The sequence below is a fragment of the Ovis aries genome, chromosome 11 (assembly GCF_016772045.2).
Source record: "Ovis aries strain OAR_USU_Benz2616 breed Rambouillet chromosome 11, ARS-UI_Ramb_v3.0, whole genome shotgun sequence".
NCBI classification, from domain to species: domain Eukaryota; kingdom Metazoa; phylum Chordata; class Mammalia; order Artiodactyla; family Bovidae; genus Ovis; species Ovis aries.
Window position 1 is genome coordinate 27,557,356 of NC_056064.1, and position 21,403 is coordinate 27,578,758.

General features: G+C 51.2%; 1 protein-coding gene across 1 annotated transcript; it reads right to left on the reverse strand.

Annotated features, from left to right (window-relative positions):
- Positions 1 to 370: 370 nt before the first annotated feature.
- Positions 371 to 21,085, reverse strand: ALOXE3 (arachidonate lipoxygenase 3). Its single transcript, XM_012185690.5, has 15 exons — positions 20,681 to 21,085; positions 19,850 to 20,054; positions 18,636 to 18,717; positions 17,969 to 18,088; positions 17,537 to 17,662; positions 14,810 to 14,913; positions 14,123 to 14,295; positions 13,230 to 13,373; positions 12,918 to 13,121; positions 12,747 to 12,833; positions 12,064 to 12,233; positions 11,371 to 11,492; positions 6,448 to 6,548; positions 5,713 to 5,883; positions 371 to 1,268 (listed from the first exon to the last, which is right to left on the reverse strand). Exons 1-15 carry the CDS (start codon positions 20,825 to 20,827, stop codon positions 1,089 to 1,091), a joined length of 2,136 nt encoding a protein of 711 aa, XP_012041080.2. The 5' UTR covers positions 20,828 to 21,085; the 3' UTR covers positions 371 to 1,088.
- Between the last annotated feature and the right edge of the window lie 318 nt (positions 21,086 to 21,403).

Genomic DNA, 21,403 nt, shown 5'->3' on the forward strand with positions numbered 1-21,403 from the left:
TAATGGGTTCAGCTGGGAGGCTTCCTGTCTCCAGAGCAGCTATTCTAGGGACTCACTGTGGCTCCTTCTTTCTCTCATCTCTGAATACTCCACTTATCTACATACACACAGGTACAAAAAGAAAAATGAAATGGGAGCCAAGTATACTGATTTTGGGGCTTCCCAGGAGTTGCTAGGGGTAAAGAACCAGCCTGCCAATGCAGGAAGTGTAAGAAACATGGGTTCAATTCCTGGGTGGGGAGGATCTCCTGGAGGAGGGCATGGCAACCCACTAGTATTCTCTAGTATTGTTACTTAGAGAATCCCCATGGACAGAGGAGCCTGGCCGGCTACAGTTCATAGGGTCTAAAAGAGTCGGACACAACTGAAGTGACTTAGCATGCATACTAATTTTTATTGAAGTTTCTGGGCTTAAGGACAGAAAGTGGGTGGTGGAGGATAGTTGGGATAGGAAAGAGTTGGGGAGAGACTCTACACACACACACACACACACTCAAGCCAGGAAGCTTGGCCCTGAGAACTACAGTTAGAGGTACAGGTAAGCTGGGCTCTAACTCTAATCCTCCCGGTAAAGATGCGGGGGTCAAAGTGGACCACGTGGCAGATCCAGAGCACACATCCTTCCTTGTCCAGTTTCCAGGTTCTTCCAAAGGAGGAAGTTGGATTGGGTTGGTCCTAGGATGGGAGGAAGGTGGAAACAGAGGTGAAGTAGGAAAAAGAATTTTGGAATGAGAGAGGACTGGGAAGACGGGCTCAGAATCCCAAGCTGAGCCTGATGGGAGGAGGTAGATTTTTCATAGAAGATGGGGAATAGGCTAGGCTTTCACAGGAGGCTGTCCAAAGGAGGACAAGGGCCCTTTTCGAAGGGCCTGTTGTGCGTTTGACTTCAGTTAGCAGATTCTCATCGCGGACACTGCCGGACTGGTCCCTCCCAGCTCAGGGCCCAGTTCATGTGATGCTAGAGCCATCGTGGGTACAAAACGTGTCGAGAAAGTGCAGGCTGATCAAGAACAAAGAGGACAGAAGGGCCTGGAGGATCCTGAGAAGCTGGCCCTTCTCACACTAGCGCTAGAGGTAAGAGGAGAGGGCTAAATGGAAACGCTGTTCTCAATGAGGGGAGGGTCTAGGTAGGCGTAGGGCAGTGCCAGGCCCCGGTTCCGCTCCTGGATGTCTCGCGAGATCTGAGCCAGGCGGTTCTGGAAGACAGCGATGCTCCGGCGCGGGGCCTCCTCTGTAAAGTGCTCGTCCGGGTAGGTGCCCAGGGGCCTCTGGGAGAAAATCAGGAGTAGGGTCAGGATGATGTTCAGGGCCACAGTTGCCAACAAATGCAGTCAAGGTGGCTTCTAAAGGCAGGCGTCACCCAGCCACGGCCACTGTAAACGCAAACCCTTGAAACTCCGGAACCACCATTCCAGCCACCTGCGCAGAGCAGCCCGCCGATCCCTAAAAAGGGCCCTTCCTGTGCCTGGGCGCTGCTCTATGAATGAAACATAACCACGTCCGTAACACTACTGAAATCAACATAAACGTCCCCCCAGATATGCCCAAGAATATACAAAAGGCAACCCCTGAAGACAACCAGTTCTGAGGCGTCTCCCAGTCAACCACCGTTGCCAGCATAATCAGTGTCATGCTTTCCAGCCTAGCCAACCTCTATTCAGAAAGCGCAATGAACTGAAGTCAGTCCCACCCTGTGGCAGAACAGGACTGCCCCTCTGGGCTTGACTGCAGTACACCACCACTTCACCATCAGGGTTCCTGAAGCCAGCCTCTTAACCAGCACATGCTGCTCACATAATAAAACTGTTGCCAACAATCCTGATGTTTAAAAAATTCTTTGCCTTGTTTTATTGCACCAACAGAGCCTCCTGAAACTGTTAAATCACAGCCTTGTTTTCTCCTCCCTGACTTTAATGACCTCTATTGTTTCAACCATAAGGCCAGTGTTTTCTGAAATATCAAAACTCCATAAGGGAGTTTCATCTTATACTGAGTTTTTATTAGTAATGGCCATTCTCATTTATCAAACACTTTTTCAGCATGTATTGATTGAGATGATTACATGGTGTGTTTCTTTACTGATGTAATGATGGCTATTGTTAGATTTCATCAAGCTGAACCAACCTTTCATTCCTAAGTTAAACTATATACTTCATCATGATGAATTATTGTTTTACTATATACTATTGGCTTTCATTGGCTAATGATATATTTTTAAGATTGTTGTAGCTAAGTGGAATGAGTTTATAATTATATTTTCTTAATTACAGTGGACATGTTGCAAGAGCTTTACATGGACCATCACAACAGGACAACAATCCGATAAGACAGGTACTTCATCATTCCCACTTTACAGATAAAGAAACTGAGGCTAGAGAGGCCCGATTACATATCCAAGGTCACATAGGTGGGAAATGTGGATCTGGGACTAGAACCATCTACCTGAGACTCACTTCTCTTTTCTTAAGAGCACTGCTCTTGCCAGGGGCTGGTATCAGGGTTACCAGTAAAATGATTTAGGAAGCTTCTACTTTTTTCTATACTTTCAAGCAGTATGGATGATTTAGGAATTATTTGTTCCTTGAAAGTTTAATAGAATCTCCCTTTACAAGGAGAGGGATCAGATCTTTTATAACCCTTTTCATTTATGTATGGTTTTCACCTCTTCTGGTATTTTGCTTTTTTTGGTTTGCTTGGGGTTTTTTAAGTTTTCCTAAAAAAATTACTTATTTCATCTAGGTTTCCAAATTTGTTTGCATAAAACTATAAGTAGTATTTTCTTCTAATTTGTCCATTCTTCTCATACCTTTTCCATTCCTATGTTGTACATTTATGTTAATTTTTTCTTGATTGAATCATCTCTGGTTTCTTTAGTTTATTGGTGTTTTCGAAGAATCAGTTTTATGTCTTATTTACCAGATCAACATCTAATTTCTGAAACTATAGTGTCATTATTGATAAGGCAGAGCACAGAAATATGAATGACTGGGTTCAATGCCTAATTACTAACTGTGACCTTGGGCAAACTGCTTGGTGTCTCTGAACCTCAGTTTTCTGCCCTGTAAAATGGATGGAGCTACCATTTATTGAACACTTATACGCCAGTCACTGTATTAAGCATTTTAAATATAGCCACTTATTTATATTTGTATTTTGAAATAGTGCATATAAGATACCTGATTTAATAACTGACACATGATAGATCCTCAGGAAGTGATAGGTGCTATATATTATTCCTGTTATCGTTATGGCTTTCCAGGTTAGGCTTCCCACTGGCTTATGAGAAAGGGAACTCTCCACCCTCATCCTCTTGTGTACTCTTCCCTTTCCAGTGTGATTTTGTGACTTATAATAAGAAAAATATATTTGGTTTTGTGTTTCTAGCACAGAGCTCTTAATACCCTTATAACTGCATAGTGATAGAGTGTTAAGGGTGTCTTATGTTATTCATAATAAGCCCTTTTCAACCCCACCTGAGCTTCTGTTAACCAGGTGACTTCTGGAAATTCCCTGGGGTTGGAGGCTGGTTGCCAGAGGGATCAACCTTGTGATTAGGTTAGAACTTGCAGTCTCACCCCCTAGTCTCTGGAGATGGGGGAGGAACTGAAGGTTGAATTAATCCCCAGTGGCCAGTAATTTAATCAATCATGCCTAGGTAATGAAGCCTCCATAAAAATCTCTCATGTACGAGTTTGGAGAGCTTCCAGATTGACACCCATGAGGAGGTGCTGGGACAGGGCCCAGAGAGGCCTGGAACTCCACCCCCTTTCCCACACTCCTCGCTCTCTGGGGCGCCTCCATCTGGTCATTGCTGAGTTGTGTCGTTTTAGCATGAGCCAGTCATCTAGTAAGTAAATATTTTCCTGAGCTCTGTGAGCTGTTCTCAGCAAATGATCAAAACTGAGGAGGGGTTGGTCAGAAACTCAGATGATAAGCTGGACTTGCAGTTGTCACCTGAAGGGGGTGAGGAGGGTGGAGTGGAGGAGGAGTCTTGTGGGACTGAGTCCTTCACCTGTGGGATCTGACACCTCTCCAGGGGGACAGTGTCAGAACTGAGCTCAATTAGAGGACAATTGTTAGATTTCATCACGGGCTTCCCTGGTGGCTCAGACTCACATTGACACCCATGTGGAGGTGCTGGGAGAATCTGCACTGCAATGCAGGAGACCTGGGTTGGAAGATCCCCTGGAGAAGGGAATGGCAACCCACTCCAGTATTCTTGCCTGGAGAATCCCCATGGACAGAGGAGCCTAGCAGGCTACAGTACGTGGGGTCACGAAGAGTCAGACACGACTGAGCAACTAATACGGAGGACACTCAACTGGTGTTGAAGAACTGCTTGGTGTGGGAATCACCCCCACACATTTGGTGGCTGGAAATATTGAGAGAGAAGATTGAGAGTAGTAATGTAGTGTTCTGTGAGTAGACCAAAAAAAAAAAAAAAAACCCAGTTTTTTTCCTTTGCAATGACTGAAATGAATGTCTCCAAATCCTTGGGAAGTGAGACCAGAGAGGAGCAGCATCCGGGGATGAGTTCTTGCATTCCCAGGCGATGAGATGATAAGTTGAATCTTGTTAGGGAGATAAAATATTTGTGCCAAATGGAGTCAAGCGTGAGAAATGAGGATATCTCTGTCCCCAGCAGAGAGCTTGGGGACAAGACCAGGAGGGCAGAGGCATGACTAATGACCCAGTGTGTAAATGGAGATAATGGTAATTGGTGATTCAAGGGCTGCTCCCCTGGCCTGGCCTAACTAATAGCCTCTTTGCTGTCAGTCCTGCCTCCAAAATAACCCTTCCCATCCATCTGCATAGCCACAGAAGCATCCTTGCAAAAACACAAATTCAGCCATGTCACCCCAGGCTTAAACCCTTCAATGGTTCCCGTTTGTCTTTAGAACAAATAATTGCAGCCACATTGGGCTGTTTATGCTCCTGCAAATGCACCAACAGACTCTCACCTTCACTTTGCTTCACCTGGTAGAGTCCTTCCCTCTGTTTAGAAACTAACCCTGCCCCTCTTTTGTCTGCCCAACACCTCCCTGCCCGAAAGGTTTCATCTTAGATGTCACTTCCTCCAAGATGTCTTCCCAGGTTTGCCTGGACTTCATCAGGTTCCATGAGACCCCATCCTTACCTCTGTCACTGGGCTGTAAGCTTACGTACAACATCAAGGTTCATATCTGCCCACCAGTATCTGGCACTTGGCAGGTGCTCAAGAAGTATGGACTGAATGGAGCAATTCATGAATAATTCCTACGACACTGTGGTGCCCTTTTCCTTTCCCTGTGTTTCTCCTCAAGTAGACCATAGGATTCTTGCAGGCATAAAGTTCTCACTCAGTGTTATGTTCCCAGTGCCCAGCACTGTGTTGACACATGGGAGGGATCTGGCAAAAGTCTAGGTGAATGGATGAGTGACTGATGGGTGAGTAAGTGGTTGGATGGACGGATGGACTGATAGGTTTATAGACTGGTTAAACTGGTGAATTAGATGGAAGTTGTGACCCAGCCACTAAACTGGTATTTGCTTCAGTGTGTCTCTGGGGCCCAACTATCATTTCCTGAAGAAACTGAAGAACTCAAGGCAACTCAGCATAAATGCCAGATGTTGGCTCCCAAACTCCCTTGGACAGCTACCACCACTTCCACTACCCAGGCCCTGCAAATTCCCCCCAGCCCCAGACACCTCACCACCACCACCACCACTCACCTGATCCTTGGGCTCTTGGCTGACCAACCAAAAGAGGAGAATATTATTACAAGTGGTATTCACTTCTGGGAGGGTGTCCAGGTAACTCTCCGGGGTAGTGGTCCCCTTGGTCTGTGGTGGGGGCTGCCTCATGGATGACGGGGCATTGGGCATCCAGGCCCCAAAGTCATGCTGTGGAGAACCCCCAACCCAACTGAGTCAGTTGGCCAGAAAAGAAGGACCATCTCCCTCCTCAACATCCCTGTTCCTGCCCCTACCATCCTAGATCTTGCAGTTGGGAAATAAGGGGGGTGTTAAAAGGGAAGTGAGGAAGAGGGTGGCAGGAGCCTGGGTCACCCCTTGTTACCCCCCTACCCAGTGTTCAAGGACTGGGTGGTGTGAGTCACCCAGGAGGGAGGAGGACCCAGAGTAAAGAGGTCACCCAAGAAATGAGCCTTGGGCTGGCCTGCTGCTCCACCTGGCCGTATCCTGCCCACAACAGGAGCCCCTCAGTGCTACTCCCTCCACAACCCAACTTGAGTCACCATTATGAGCTTGGACCAAGCTCTGCTCCAGTCATCATCCAGCCCCAGTGCTGCCCTCCACCCAGTCGCCACTCCAACCCCAGCCCTATCCATAAACCCATCACAGCCTTGACCCTCCCATGCTCTCAGCCCGAACTCTGGCCTCACATCCACTGCTGAGGCTAATCTTATGTGGCCCAGTGTCCCCCAGGCCCGCCCTCTGCAGCCTCACCTGCCCACTGTTGACAGCGGCATGTTGGGCAGAGCAGTTGAAGATGATTGCGGTGAGGAATTTCACCAGCTCTCCCTGGGTGCACAGCTGGCGTGGGAAGCCTAAGAGTGAGGGGAAGGGAAGAGGGTGTGGATGGAAGGGACCAGATTCCTGAGGGCAGCTCAGGACTGGGGCTTGCTGCAGGAGGAGAGAGAGCAATGCAGACTCAACATGTGGCACCGTCTTTAGACTAGTATTGGGACTGGGCTGAGATTAAGGATGGGGCTTCCCATGTAGCTCAGTGGTCAAGAATCCTCCTGCCAATGCATTAGACGAGGGTTTGGTCCCTGAGTCAGGAAGATCCCGTGGAGGAGGAAATGGCCACCCACTCCAGTATTCTTGCCTGAAAAAATCTTATGGACAGAGGAGCCTGGTGGGCACAGTCCATGGGGTCGCAAACAGTTGGACACAACTTAATGACTGATCATCACACCAGGTTACAGATGGTCATCACCATGTTGTGGTCTCTGAACTGGGGGACTGGGATAAGACTAGAAAACGCCGAGCCAGCAGAGGTCACAACAGAAGAGCCAGGTTCAAGGGAACTGCACTTCTGTCTGCAGCTTGTCTTAGTACGTAATGATAGAATTCTACCCAATTCACCAAGATTTGCCTGAGCACCCAGGAGCAGATCATCTCATCTGCTTTTGGGTTTAGTGGCAGAGACAGATGGTCAGAGAGGGTTCTGCTTATAAGCCCACAGTGATGGAAGCAGAGGAAGGTTTAAGGCCAGGGCTCGGCCCTTTGAGGAGATGACAGGTTCAGCAACGGGGCTGGGTAGTTAGAGGAGGCTTTCCTGGAGGAAGAGAAGGGGCCTCCCTGGGTAGAATAATTGGGTGAGCTTCAAATGGAAAAAAAGAAGAGAAAGGCATTTTCAGGCTCAGCCCTTGGTCTTCTTTTCTGTGATCTCATTGGTCTCATCCAAGACTGTGGCCTTCACCACCTCTCACTGGCTAATGATTCCCAAGTTCATATTGCCCCTGCATGCTGGACTTGACAGTGGGTATAAATCTGCAGTTGCTAGCTGGCACCTCTGCCTGAGTGTCTATGAGGCGTCTCAGACCTGACACCTGCCAGACCTCAAGCTTGATTCCCTACCCTGTGCATTACTGAAACCTGTCCCCTGTGGCCACCAGTGGGCCCACTTCAGCACTCTCCATTCAGTTGCTCCAGCCAGAATCTGTGCACTCGCTCCCCCTTTTATTTCACACTGCACAAGTCAGCAAAGTGTTGCAGAAGCCATCCTCATGCTATCACGTCCAGCCTCCACACCACCCCTTCTCCATCGTCTCACCCCTGGATGAATCTGACTGCTTCCACCCTTGCCTCTGACAGTTTGCTCTCCACATAACAGCCAGATGGAGTGATCCTTCAGAACTGTAAATCCAGTTACAACACCCCTACCTAAAATGCGTTAAGGGCTTCCCACCTCACTCACCTCACCATGGCCCTACTTAAACTGGCTCTTATTCCTTCTCTGACTTTATTCCCTTCCCTACTTTTCTCCTTCTCACCTACTCTACTTAGCTACACAGGTCTGCTGATTCCTTAAACCTGCCTGCACATTCCCACCTGAAGTCTCTGCACTGACTCCACCTCCGTCCCTATACTCTTGCCCCAGTTATCCACAGAACTAGCTCTCTCCCATCCTTCAGTCTCTAGCAGACAGCACCTCCTAAAAGAGGCCTTCCCTGACCTCCTAACTGAACTAATCTCCCTACCTCGACCTGCTGTATCCCCTGATGCTGTTTTGTTCTTTTTAACCACTTGACATATTTGCTAGTTTATTATCCATATCTCCCCACAAGAATGTTAAGCTTCTTGAAGGCCAGGATTTTTGCCTGTCATGTTCACTACCAAACCCCAGCACCTGAAACAATACTTAATAAATATTAACAGTATTTAATAAATATTACTGGTTGAATGAAGTGAATGCACGAGAGGGTAGGAAGCCAGAGTGGGCAGGCACAGAATCAGAAGCAAGGTGAGGGGACAGGGAGGGGACTTAATTGGATGTGAGGCTACAGCACTTTGCCAGGCAGGGTGGTTTCTAGGGACTATTTCAGAGGATTACTGGGGCGGTGGCCCTGCTGAATTGGCAGGCGAGTAGCCAGAGGCTGGGAGGGGTGGGATAGGCTGATAGGCAGCTGCCGCATTGCAGGAGTAGTGAGAGGACTAAGACTAGGGTGGTGGCTGTGGGGAATGATGGGGACAATAGCACTAGCCATTGGATTTAGGGAGAGAGGAAGACATCAGGGAACATGAGTCAGGATGGCTCCAAGGTTTGGGGTCAGGATGACAGGAAAGAGGCTGCAACAGAGCAGATGGAGAGGCTTGAAGGGAGAACTGGGTATCTGTCTGCCTGGTAGTATGTGGGAATTTTCTAAATGTGCCGTTCATGGTGGGTAGAACAAAAAAGCAAAGTCAGACGATATATGGGAATTCTTCTGTAGTGCATATTATTTTTTCCCTTTGAAATGTGGAAGCCAGAGGCATGCTGAGGTTAATGAATGAATGTGTTTTACCTGAAAACATGAGTGTAGTATAAGTCTGTGCCAGTTGGAAGAGATGTTTGTCAATCTGAAGAATGTCCTGATGTATTAAATCAGAGACAAGTTGAATGAAGACAAGACAAGACAGTTGATCCCACTCTGTGTCTTGAATAGGAAACAGATAACCCTGAAGAGAAAAACATATGCCCCTGGAGGAGAAGCAGTCAGGATTAGGATGCTCCCTGATTAACAGTAGGTTTGCAAAGCACAGGGAGGGGCCGCCCTTCAAAAGATCCAAAAGAGGTCTGGCTGTCACCACCTTAACCCAGAAATCATGCTTGGCATCACTAATAGTGAGATGGCCTGACATCGCACACCTCCCAGTATGATGCAGTGTGGAGAACACAACATCACTGGAGAACATTCTTGCCCCAGACATTTAACCTTTAGATACTACTTCCGGTTGACAGACAACACAGTGTGTAGAGGAATGAGGACGTGGGGAAGCAATTAGATAAATTCGGAAGGCAAGACATTCTGCAGAACAGCTAGTCCTTAGCCTTTCCATAGCCCTTATCAGATGTTTATGTGATTTTAGAAAGGGCGGAGGGGAGCTGTCCTAAAGTAAAAGAGACTTTAGAGTCAAAATGAACACATATGTCATTTGGTCCTTGACTGGCTCCAGAATCAACAGGACCAACTGAGGGAGAATGGGACAAGTAAGAGGGTAATGTTGGAGATTGTCAATTTTGTTAAATGTGATGCCAGCATTGTGATTGTGTAGGAAAGTGTTGTGGGGGTTTTTTTGAGATGCATATTAATTAGAGGTAAAATGTGAAATATGTATAAATAAACAACAGCAACAACTTAATCAAATACGGCAAGATGTTAGGAACTGTTATCTAGATGGTGGGTAAACTGCATCTAGGTGGGTAAAAGTAGAGTATCATACTCTCTACTTTTCTATATGTTCAAACTTTTGTTTTAAAAAAAAAAAGCTGGAACTTCCCTAGTGGTCCAGTGGTTAAGACTCCACACTCCCAATGCAGGGGGTACAGTTTCAGTCCCTGATCAAGGAAATAAGATTCCCAAGGGACTAGGAAAAAAAAAAATGCTTTGGAGCCCACTACCGGTAGGACTACAACAGCTGTTCATTCTGTTTCCTGGCAACCTGAGACCATGCCTCCTCCCCAGGTTCCCCCAGGCAGGAATTGCTCCTGGTGGCCACCAGAAGTGCTGAGTCAGCTAAAAGTTACATCCCCCCACCCCCGCTAAGAGAAGACATCCCAGACAGTGAGAGTCTCCCTCCCTCCGGCTGGGGGAACTAGAGGGTGGACATTTGTGCCACTTTGAGCCTTTCATTTTCTTCCACTAACCCAGATAGAGATGCCTTGTCTGCACTTCCCAGCGCCTGAAATACAGACCAGCACACACTGGCACCAGGGAGGTACGCTGTGAAGAATAGCAATGGCATGTGTAACCCAAGCAAGGCCAGAAGTCCTTCTACAGAGGATGACTTGTAATTTTCATGTGCTGGTCTCAAGAGTGACAGGGAGAGAGCCAACAAGGAAAGTTTCCTCAGGGAATGGGGAAGGGGGGATTTCCAAGTCTGGAATCAGCTATAGAGGAGAAACAGGAGAAAGGATCGTTCTGTTAGGGAGGGGTAGAGCGAGAGGAGACAGAGATCCAGAACAAATCAGAGCTGGAATCAGGATCAGGAGGCGGCAGAAGCCCTGAAAGAAAGGGGAGGTCAGAAAGACACACCCTCCTTGGAGCAAAGGGAAGACTTTAAGGAGGGGAGGGCATTCGGGGGCATCTGCTTGCACTTAGGTTAAGCAAAGGAGGCCTAAGAGGACTGGTGTCGGTTGGGTCTCAGAGGCCTCTCAGGCAGTGTCAAAAGAGAGGGGGGAGCCAGGGACAGGTGACAGGTGTCAGTGAGGAGGAATCAGGCAGCAGCAGCACCAAGCTACTCCATGAAGCCACAGGTGAGAGAGGTTGGTGGCTGGAGGGGCCACCTGGGAGGATAGGCATAAGAGGGTATGAGAGAGAGTTCCAGAATCCTTAGTGCTTGAGGCTGGAGATGGCTTCTACCATAAAGCAACACATCCCTGGATCTCAGCAAGTGAATGTGAATGGATGGCAAAGGTCGAGCAGGGACCATGTAGTGGCTGAAAGCAAGGGCGCCAGAGATGCTGGGAGCTGGCTCTGGGTCCTGCCTCTGCCATTTTTGGCCAGTGCGGCCTTCTCTATGCCTGTCCCTTATCTATTCAGTGGGGCTAATGATGGCATGTGCTTCAAAGGCTGCTCAGTGAATAAGAACTGGGGGCCTAGTAGGGCCAAGGGGGACAGCGGGTCACTGGGTCTGTGGCTGGGGGGGATGGGGAGGGGATACCTGAGCTTTCCCGGCCCAGAAATGCCTGAGCAAAAATCTCTCCGACCCAGGCCTGCAGTTCTGAATCCTGCTGCACAGATGTGTCACTGGTATAATAGTAGCCCACGATTTCTGAGACGAAGCTGTAGGAGAAAGATGTCCCTGCTCCAGCAGTGACCCTGGGTTCAGGCCGGCCCCAAAATCAAGGCCCAAGGCTGCTCAGGCTAGTGCGAGTTAGCTGCCCAGAGTCCACTGCGAGTCCATGGAGGTTCAGTGGGGACCCCCATATTCAGTTGGAACCACAGTGCCCAGGCTTCCCTCAAGTCTCACCTCCACTCCAGAGTCATGGGTGCTGAGGAGAGCCTGACATGAGGCCTCCCCTCCCTACCTGGGAGAAAGGAAGACCCATCCACCTGGAGGCCCCGCCCACATCGAGCTGTTGCCCCTGCCCTGACCTCTCAGGACTCCGTGTCCTTCCCATCCTCTGCCACATTCACACACAGCCCAGGCCCTCCCCAGCCCACAGCTACCTGCCATTTCATGAGGAACCCCAACCCCCAATTCTAACCCTTGCGGTGCCCCATGCTGGGCTCAAAACACCTGAAACCCCTAAGCACCAAGTGCCCTAGCCTACATGAGCACACAGATCCACACTGTCCCCTTGGCCAGGAGTCCCTGGTGGGGCCAGATTGGCCACAGGCCCCAGGCCCACACCTCTCAATGGCCGCCCAGATCTTCAAGCCATCATCTCGGTAATGGTAGTTGGGGATATCCAGGACACCGCGGGCCCGCAGGCTGTCCGGAAGGCAGAAATTGGTGTAGGTGAAATGGGCCAGACCGGTGCTCATGAGGTAGAGGAGGCCCTGCCTCCCAATGGACGTGACCTGAGGACACAACACAGTTGGTCTCCGCGACCGGCCCAACCCCCACCCCAGAGATGGGGCTAGAGACTCAACAGAGGGAATTTTTCAGTTAATCAAGCATCCAAGACCAAGAATTAAACACCCATAAGAGCAGGACGTGGGCTGACAGGCTGCGGCCTTACTGCGTGCGTAGGAGGTAATCCTTAGGTGTTTGGTAACTAGAAGAATGAACTGAATCCCGGGCGAGCCGGGAGGGCAGCGCCAACAAGAGGTCAGCAGGCAGGTGTGCTCAGGCTGGGTTGCCGTGCCCACCTCCAGGAGCCTTTGGAGTTGGAGCCCGATGAGGTGGGGCGGGCGGAGGGGATTGGAGGTGGGGAGGAGGGATTGTGGGCGGGGCAGGTAGGAGAGGGGCGGGGCTTGTGGAAGGGGTAGGCCAGGAATGGGGAATGGGATTGGCGGTCCCACAGGGTTTGTGGGCGGGGCAACGTGCCCTCAGGGGCGGAGCCCCGGGGAAGGGCAGGGTGGAGGCCTCACCTTGTCCACAAGGCCCTCAGGGTTGAGCAGAGTAGCACGGGCGATGGTGTTCACCTGCAATGTGTAGCGAGTGTGGGGAAGCAGAAGCTGCGAGTGGGATGAGGTCACAAGAACCGAAGGTCAGGGGAGAAGGCCACCGTGGCCCCCCCCCCACTCGAGGGTCACCCAGACCTTGTAGATAGGATGGCAGAGCGGCAGCTGACGCAGCGTGGCCATGGCGAAGGCCTCGCACAGCAAATGTGTGCACAAAAAGTGCGTGTTGTTCTCGTGCACCAGGAACTCAGAGTTGCGCACCCACGTCTTCGCCAGCAGCCAGTCCCAGTAGGTGTCAGTGGGCAGGAAGATGGGGCTGTTGGGCCCAGGGGTCTGGCAGAGCTACATCGAGGAATAATTAGGGGGTGAGGCTTTAGACTGATAGGTGCCCCCTGAGGCCGCGTTCCCGAAGCCTGGTCCACACCCCCTCAAAGACAGCTGCAGGCTCACCTGGATGGCCAAGGGCACCAGCGCCCCCTGGGGGTTGAGCCACAACAGGCAGAGCGGGGCGGCCACGTACTGGGGGCGGCCGTTTATGCAGTGGACCGGGACCTCCGCCAGGATCCAATAGTCCGCTAGGAAGATGGTGCCCCTCTGGGGAAGTTACACGGAGCCTTAGAGCGCCCTCCGCACCCGCGCTCTGCTTCCCTCTCCGTTCTCTGTCCACTCCCACTCCAGCCTGGGCCTCAGTGACGCTTGGTGCCTGCACTAAAGGCCAGTGTTTGGAACCTCACCCTTCCCAGAATGTCCGGAATGAGGTCCAGCTGAATCCTTCCTTGTACAACCTCTCACCTGGCTTCCCAGCCTCTTGGACAAGCCAGCATCCTCTCCTCCTCTCCCCATCCGTGGTCCTTCCTATTCTCTCAACTCAGATGACTTGAGTGTATTCAGTATGAATAAAATCAACACAGGAAGAGAATTCGCCAACCACAACTCCAGCCTTCTGGAGGATGCCTGAGGGCTTGACTGGGTCAAGATCAGAGACTGGGTGGGTCATCATCTTCTCCCATACCCCCAGAGTTCCTACTTCTCCAAGATTGTCCTTACTCTGTCTAGTGGCACTGCCTTTGGCCTGTCCAAAAACGGCTCTCTTTGGGCCTCAGCACCTGGGACCTTGGAGGCCCCAGAACAGGGGCAGGGCCTCTTCCTCCAAGCTGTCACGTTCATGCATACCAGTTCGCCAGGCCCCATCTTATGCCTCAAGCCTGAGGCCCATTTGGGCCTTACCCATAGCTGTTCTGCTTAAAAGGTGCCGGGCTGGGGATGAGGCCTACAGGTTGGATGCAGCCATCCCACCCTTACCCTCCACACCCATCCCTTCTCCCTACTGGCAGCTTACCCACCTCTAACTCTGTCTGCAGGCAGGTGCCTGGTCCCAGCAAGGGAGCCACCATGTCATTGGTGATAGGCAGCTTGCTGGGCAAGCTGGAGAGACAGTGGAGCATGACAGGGTTGACACCGTTCAGGTACTGGTACCCGAAGAACTGATCTTCACACCAGTGCTCTCTGACGTACTCTGGGGGACAAGAGAGGGGGCCAGTTGGGCTGAAACCACTTCACTAGATCCTGCTCACCCCATCGCTTTGCTCATCACTGTGGTTTAGTCTTTCCTCCCACCAGTCCTATGAGTAGGTGTAAAATATCTTCAGTTTAACGTGGGACTCTAAGAGGCAGAGTGACTTGCTCAGTTGTGTGGCAGACTCGAACATATGTCTGGCCCCAAAGCCCAAACCTCTTGATGACAGGGGTAGGGAAAGAGAGGTAAGTGCACCTGGCCAGGATCAGGACTCCCTAAGTGACCCTTGACCGCCCCCCATCCCCACTTGCCTATTCTTGTCCCCACCCAGAGGAAGGAAAGATGGGTTCCTGAGAGGAGTCTGGGAGAGTGCCCCCAGTGAAGTCAGGAGCCCTGCCCACTGGAACCCCACAGCCCCTCTGCAACCAGAATTCAGCTTTTTCCCAGGATGAGGCAGAGGAGCCTGAGTACAGGGTCAAGTGGAGAATGGACCTCTCCGCCTGGCTCTGCACACCTGAAGTGAGGGTCTTGTGGCAATGCATGATATTCCGGATGTCATCCAGCTTCTTCCAGGAACCCTTGCGGTCCAGCAACCCTCGAAGCTTCATGCCCAAGGACCTGTCAGAGGGGAAGTTGGGCTTGGGGCTGAGGGCTGCCATGGGCACTGTGTCCCCAGCCTAGAGCCCTGGAGGAATTTGACAAGGTCAATGGCCAGAGCAAAGGTGCCTAACAGTCCACGTGGGAGACAAGTCTAGAGGCCAGTTGAGGCTTTGTAAGGGTGACTCCACATGTGTGCGCAAAGATGGCACACATTTAGTGCCGACCAGTTATCTTCACTGGTGTTTCATTGTGCTTTCTCCAAGCTCTCATCTTATCATAGACCTTCACTGGCTCCCCTCTGCCCACATGACAAAGCCCTAGCTGCTCAGGCTGCTTTGGCAACTCCCCACCAGCTGATTTCTACAACCTTTCTAGCTTTTTTCTAGCTTTCATGCACCATCTGCACTTACCAAGGCCCATCACAGCCTTCTCATTAAACATAGCCAGAGATGTACTTTGTATACTGAACTGGTAAAAGTGGGCTTGCCGGCCTGCAGGCCGTGCACTTTTCATTTTGTGGATGTCTGTGCTGAGTTTTGTTTTGTTTTTTACAATGAGCATGTATTACTTGATAATCAGAAGAAAAAAAAATGCTTGAAATGAAGTCTGCTTTCTCCGCTGTCCAGGGCTTGTTAAGCTGTTCCTGTCCTAGAGAACCATCTCCTACATCTCCACCTCATATCAAGACTACCTGTTCTGTGTGCATCGTAGATGCAAAGTCCTTCATGAAGCATTGTCTGATCACCCCTCAAACATACACCTTGTGTGTATCTTTCAAAAAATAGCTGCTACTTCCTTCGTTATATTGTGAACCCTTCATTATGTTACTACTCAAATCAACTCCTATTATACTGTGGGCTCCTTATGGCCAGGACTGGGCTGTGTTGCCCTGACATACCCAGTTTGTAGTATCACTCACTAGCTAGGCCAAGTCAAATGGAAGGGAATGGAACAGAGGACAGGCAAGTTTGTGGCAGTTGGTCAATAAAGTAAGCTGTGGAAGGAGGCAGATGTGTCATGAAGAGTGTGGGCACCTGGAGAAGGCATGGGGGAAGGGGGCAATAGTGACCTGACAAGCCCAGGGACAGATTCCTACGTGCTCAGTAAGGAGCCACTCACTCCTTCCACGAACCTGTGCTGAGCGGCTGCCCACTAAGAACCTAGGGGATGGGGAAAACTCAACAGGAGCATGGTCATTAAAACAGAGGCTGAGGAGGCAAGAGAGGAGAAATAAAAGGCCTTCCTTTTCCAAGGCCTGCCATTCACGTCCTTTAGGGCACCCTGCAGTCATGCCACACTAAAACCCAGTGACTCCCCCGCTCCATAAATGACCAGAGACTGCCAGATGCCAACTCTTCCCACCAGACCTTCTCTGAGCCCCACACCGGCAGTCCACATGGTCTCCTGGGCCCTCCCCTGCCTCAACCCACATATTCATCTGGGGACCAGCTCAGGTGATGCTAGCTTCTGAGATGCTCCTTAGTCCTGTCGGGGCCTTTCAGTGGGTCCTTGTCCTGAAACCTGAGCCCCCTTGTGGCTGCCTGTGGACACACTCAAGCTCCATACCCGCCTCACCCCTACATCCCCTCCCACTAGTTCTTCTCCAGAAGAACGGCTGTAGCACCGAAGCCCAGAACATAAGGATCCAGCTCCTTGCCGTGGCCTCCTCTGGGCCTCCTGATGCAGCAGGTAGCAGGTGGCTGAGCCCCACAGAATGACCTGGGTCTTCCCAGGACCCACCCATTCCCCTTCTCCTTTCCTCTCTCCCAGCCCAAAGCTTCAATCCCATCTATCTCCCAGCAACCACCTCCTGACCCCTGCTCCTGTCAGGACCGGATGTCAACTAGACCCCCTCCAGCCACATCACACTCAGAACCTCAGACTTGAACTGCCCGTGACCCCACCAATATTAACTAACTGCCTTGCATGTACATCTCCCCAGGGGAGCCCGAGCCCATGAGTCCATCACAGCCAAGACTGTATCCTAATACTACAACTTTTTGTGCTGGATATTAGCTTTTTTTTCTTTCGCTGCACTGTGCAGCCTTCGAGATCTTAGTTTCCCAACCAGGAATCGAATCCATGCCCCTTGCAGGGGAAGCATGGAGTCTTAACCGCTGGACCACCAGGGACGTTCTCTGGATGTTAGCTCTCTAAAGTCTTTCTCCACACCTATGAAGTCAGTATGAATATTATTGTCATAAATGAGAAAACTGTTTAAAGTCTATGTGAAAATCAAGGTCATAAAGCTAGAGCGTATTGGCCAGGAAATTGAACCTGAGGTGTCCTGACCACCTCCTTAAATCTTAAAAGACTGGCCCTCTCTGGTCCTGCCCAGCCTGGTCCAACTAGCAGTGACTGGGACTGTGCTCTGCTCAGGGTAAGTGCTCGATTAATTCTACTGGTTTGAGGACTGGAAAGAGAAGGAGAGTTTAAGAGCAAAGAGGTGATGATGGGGAGCTAGAGAAGAGTTGCTTAAAAAGAGAGTGGAGATGGAGCAGGGCAGGGCAAGGGGAGGTGAAGGAGAGACTTGGGTGGAGGGGATGGAGGGGAGACAGGGGCAGAGATGTAGATGTGATTGATCAAAGGGACAGGGGCAGAGGGAGAGGGAGCAGGAGTGCAGAGAGGGCAGTGGCCTCACGCGGGGATGGCGTTGAAGAGCAGCGAGGTCGTCTTGGTGGCGGAGTAGCGAATATTGGGCTCCATGTGCAGCAAGGAAGGGATGTCAATTTTCATGGGGAAGCCAGGCAGGTACCGATTCCCACTGCTGGGGAGCAGGGAAGCAGAAGGGCAGAAACCAGTCAGAGGGACCTGCAGCCCATTCCCCTTAAATTCCTCCCCTCTCTCCTCCCAGAGAGTCCCCAGGCCTCTGCTCACTCCAGGCACCTCCCCTGCCCTCTCCCTTCCTCTCTGCCAGACTCCTGGGGCCATTCCCACCCATTCTGCTCCAGACACTTGAATTAATCTGCATTTGTCAAGACTATGACTCCCAAGCTGCCCAGCCCAGTCCTCACAGCAGACCCTTCACTTCATGCCCTTCTAGCTTCTTCCCCAACTCTCAGTCCACCCTCACCTGTCACCTGGGTCTGCACAAGGTGCTGTCTTGGTCAAGGCAAATTTCTTATCTGACTCCATCTCCTCAAAGCTGCTGACATCTATAATGCGGGGGAAGCCAGGGGCGTAGACTTTCCAGCTTCCAGGGGAAAGAGATTGAAGTGGCAAGTGAAGCTTAGGGTAAACAGAAGCCTTAGCTTTTAAAGACACAACTTTAAATTAAAACTCCCAGAAACCACCCACTTTCTGAGCAGGTGACAAGGAATTGAAGTATGTTTGTTTTTTTCCCTGAAGATGCTGGGCTTCAGATCTGGGTAGCATTTGAGGATGGCATGAATATCCAAACTGGTTTAGAGTTGGATTTGTGTTGAGATCAAGATCACGGCTGGTTTGGGGGTGAGGCTCAGGATGGGCTGAAGTTGGTCAATCCTAGGGTCATGTCTGGTATCTGGGTCACATCAAGGACAGCTGAGGGTTGAGTATGGATCGATTGATGGTACTGGGGACAGTTATCAGTACTGGTGTTTTGGGCCTGGACTCAGGGTCAGCATTAGATTGAGGTTTAAATGAGGGTGGTGATCAGAGTTGGGCCCCCAAAGTTGGAACTGAGGTTAGAGTTAGTAACAGTCTGATTAAGGATCAGGTCAGAGTAAGATGGGAGAGAAGTCAAATTAGGCCACCCTCACCGGTAGCATTCCTGTCGGGCCTGGAGTTCCCGTTTCCTGTGATCCAGAAGGAGGGGAAGGGAGTCCTGACAAATAGTTCTTGCTGTGGGTAATGAAGATTACTCATTGGTAAGTCTCTTTTCAAATGACACCTCCTCCAGCATGCCTTTTCTGAACCCCCAACCCTTGGACCCAATCCCTCAGAGATGTGGTTGTACCCCATTCTTTGTGCATTCATCAGTAGAATGGATTTGGGGCACATTTACCCCCAGATTATAACAACTCCCTAATTGTTTACATGTGTGTCTCCTTTTCAAGACTGCAAACTCCTTGGGGGCAGAAGTCACATGGTATTCAGTTTTTGTATTCCCAGCATCCAGCATGGTGCCTGGCAAAATACACACGTGACACAGGACTGGTGAACAAACATGTTTTGTGAAGTGACTGGTGGGTGTGTTGTGGTGACGGGGATTTGGATTGCAGTCTGTGAAGAACTCACAGTGTCAGCAAGGGTAATGTTCCCTCACCGCACCTCACCTGACATCATCTCTCAGCCCTAAGACTCATCTCCACACTCAGACTCACCCTAGTCTTGCCTGTCTCTGGATGAGATAGCTCAGGAGATGTGGCGGGGGTGGCGTGGGTTGCGGGGGTGGGGGAAGGGGTCCAGAGACTGAAGTAGCTTCAGTCCAGCATCCTTGAAAGCCCCCCACCCAAATTCAAGAAAGAACCTAAACAGCACCTCACAGAACGTCATCCACACCAGGAAAGCCAGTACTAGTGGGCCAGGGCCTGTCCAGCTAAATTCTCTAAACATTCAGGGTTTCTCCCCAGTTGAAATTCAGTAACTCCACTTGCTGGTTAACTCCTCTCAGAGGAATTGACTCTGGGGAAGGAGCAGGGTGATGGTGGTAAGCATACTGTCATCTCTGTGTGTCTCTGTGCATATGACTCTGAGTGGTATGAGTGTATGTGAGAGTGCACACCTGGACTGGGTGTGTCTCCAGAGGGGTACATACTGCCCAGAAAGCGCCTGCATTTCAGGGTGTTTGAGGCTTGACTTTTCAGAAAGCATCTACTTGGGATCCCTGAGTTGCAGTTACCCTAACTCCAGCCCTACTCTCTACACCCTGGGCTCTGTGAGAGCCAACCACCCTCACCCCCCCACCGCCCCTGCTGCACCTGGTCCCAGCAGGTGCTTCTGAAGCCCGGGCCAGCCCCTGCCTCTGACACACCTGTTCCTGGTCGAAGCTCTATGGTGCAGTAGCCCTCCATCCACCGGTAGCAGGGGAAGTGGGAAAGGGTGCCATCGGGGGCAGTGACGCAGATGCAGCTGCAGTACCAGGAGTCTTGGGGGAAGAAAGCATAGCGTTCCTTGTGGAGCCGCAACAGCAAGAGCTCACCCAGCTCCTCTGAGCAGCGCACCTTGTACTTCTGCACCTGGGGTGGGGGCAAGAGAGCAAGCTGGTGAGAGGCAAGGAACAGCCTAAATCGTCCTGTACCTTGAAAAGTGCACCTACACCTACGCCTTCTACACCTCCACCTCGCCTGACGTACACTCAAGCTGGCTGTACCCCATGCAGTGCCTTGGCGTGAATTACAAAAAGGCATCCTTCATCTGGCAGAAGCTGCTGCAGGAGCCCTATGTAAGCAGGGTGCATTCTGGCTCTCCCGAGCCTCCTTGGAGCCCCCACCTGATGTCGGCCACCTGCCAACAGTGCTGGGGCCTGGCAGAGTCAGGTAGACCCCTCTGGAGAAGAGGAAACCCAGGCTCAGAGAGGGCAAGCAGCTTCCCCAAAGCCCACCTTCAGTTATTGGAGAAGGAGCTAGGAAGCCAGTGGAATTCTCTGGAGCCCCTGCCCAGGGCTCCTTCACGGCCCTGCCTGGGTAGGACTTATGAGCCCCAGGAAAGGCAAGGACCAGAATGGGGTGGCCAAGAGGTCAGGACCGGCATCCTGAGTTCTGCAGGATTTGATGAGCCCTGGGGAGAAAGACCCTCCCCTCCTTCAGGATTCCCTGCACCTGGTGGCCCTCAGGGTCCCCGCCTCCCTCTCTCCTCTACTCACCGATCCAGAGGCGAAGTCCCTGCCTATGCGATCCAGTCGCTGCTTGGGGCTTTCACCACATGTGCCCACCAGTGTGACAAAAATGTTGTCCAGTGTGCCAGCCATCAGGTAGGGACCGGTGGTCACACGCACGCGGTACAGGGCCATGATGGGGGGAAAGAAGGGATGCCCCAGCAGCTGGCCTGGAGGAGGTGAGCCACGGACCAGGCAGGGCTGGGCTCCTGGGCTGCCGACCGCGGGGCCTGGTTGGGCAGGATGGGCCTTTGAGGAAAAGCCCAGCTCTCTCTGGGATGCTCTAGGGCCCACTTGCTGGCTCTCTGTCTCCAGAAACTCTCTGTCCTTGCTAGCTGCAGGCTGGCTCTTCCACCCACAGCCTTTCTCCCTACTAGTTGCTTGTTCGCCTCTGGCAAAACCGGTCCCTCTGACTGGCAGGACCAGGTTCACCCAGATAGCTATCAGGAGCCCAAGTCCTACTGGGAAGGGAGGGACCAGATGCCGGAGGGAGACAGACATTAGGTGACACCTGCATGATTGGGACATTGATCTGTTCCTGGTCAGAAGTCAACTGATGCCCTGTCCGCCCACTCCTTAACCTCCTGGAAAACCTTTCCTTCTCTCTCTCCGTCAGAACTGGGCACAGGGCACCCACATTCCTAACTGTGAATCATCCATGTGAATCACTATACACAAGTGAGCCATAAATCACACGTGATTAGAGCCACA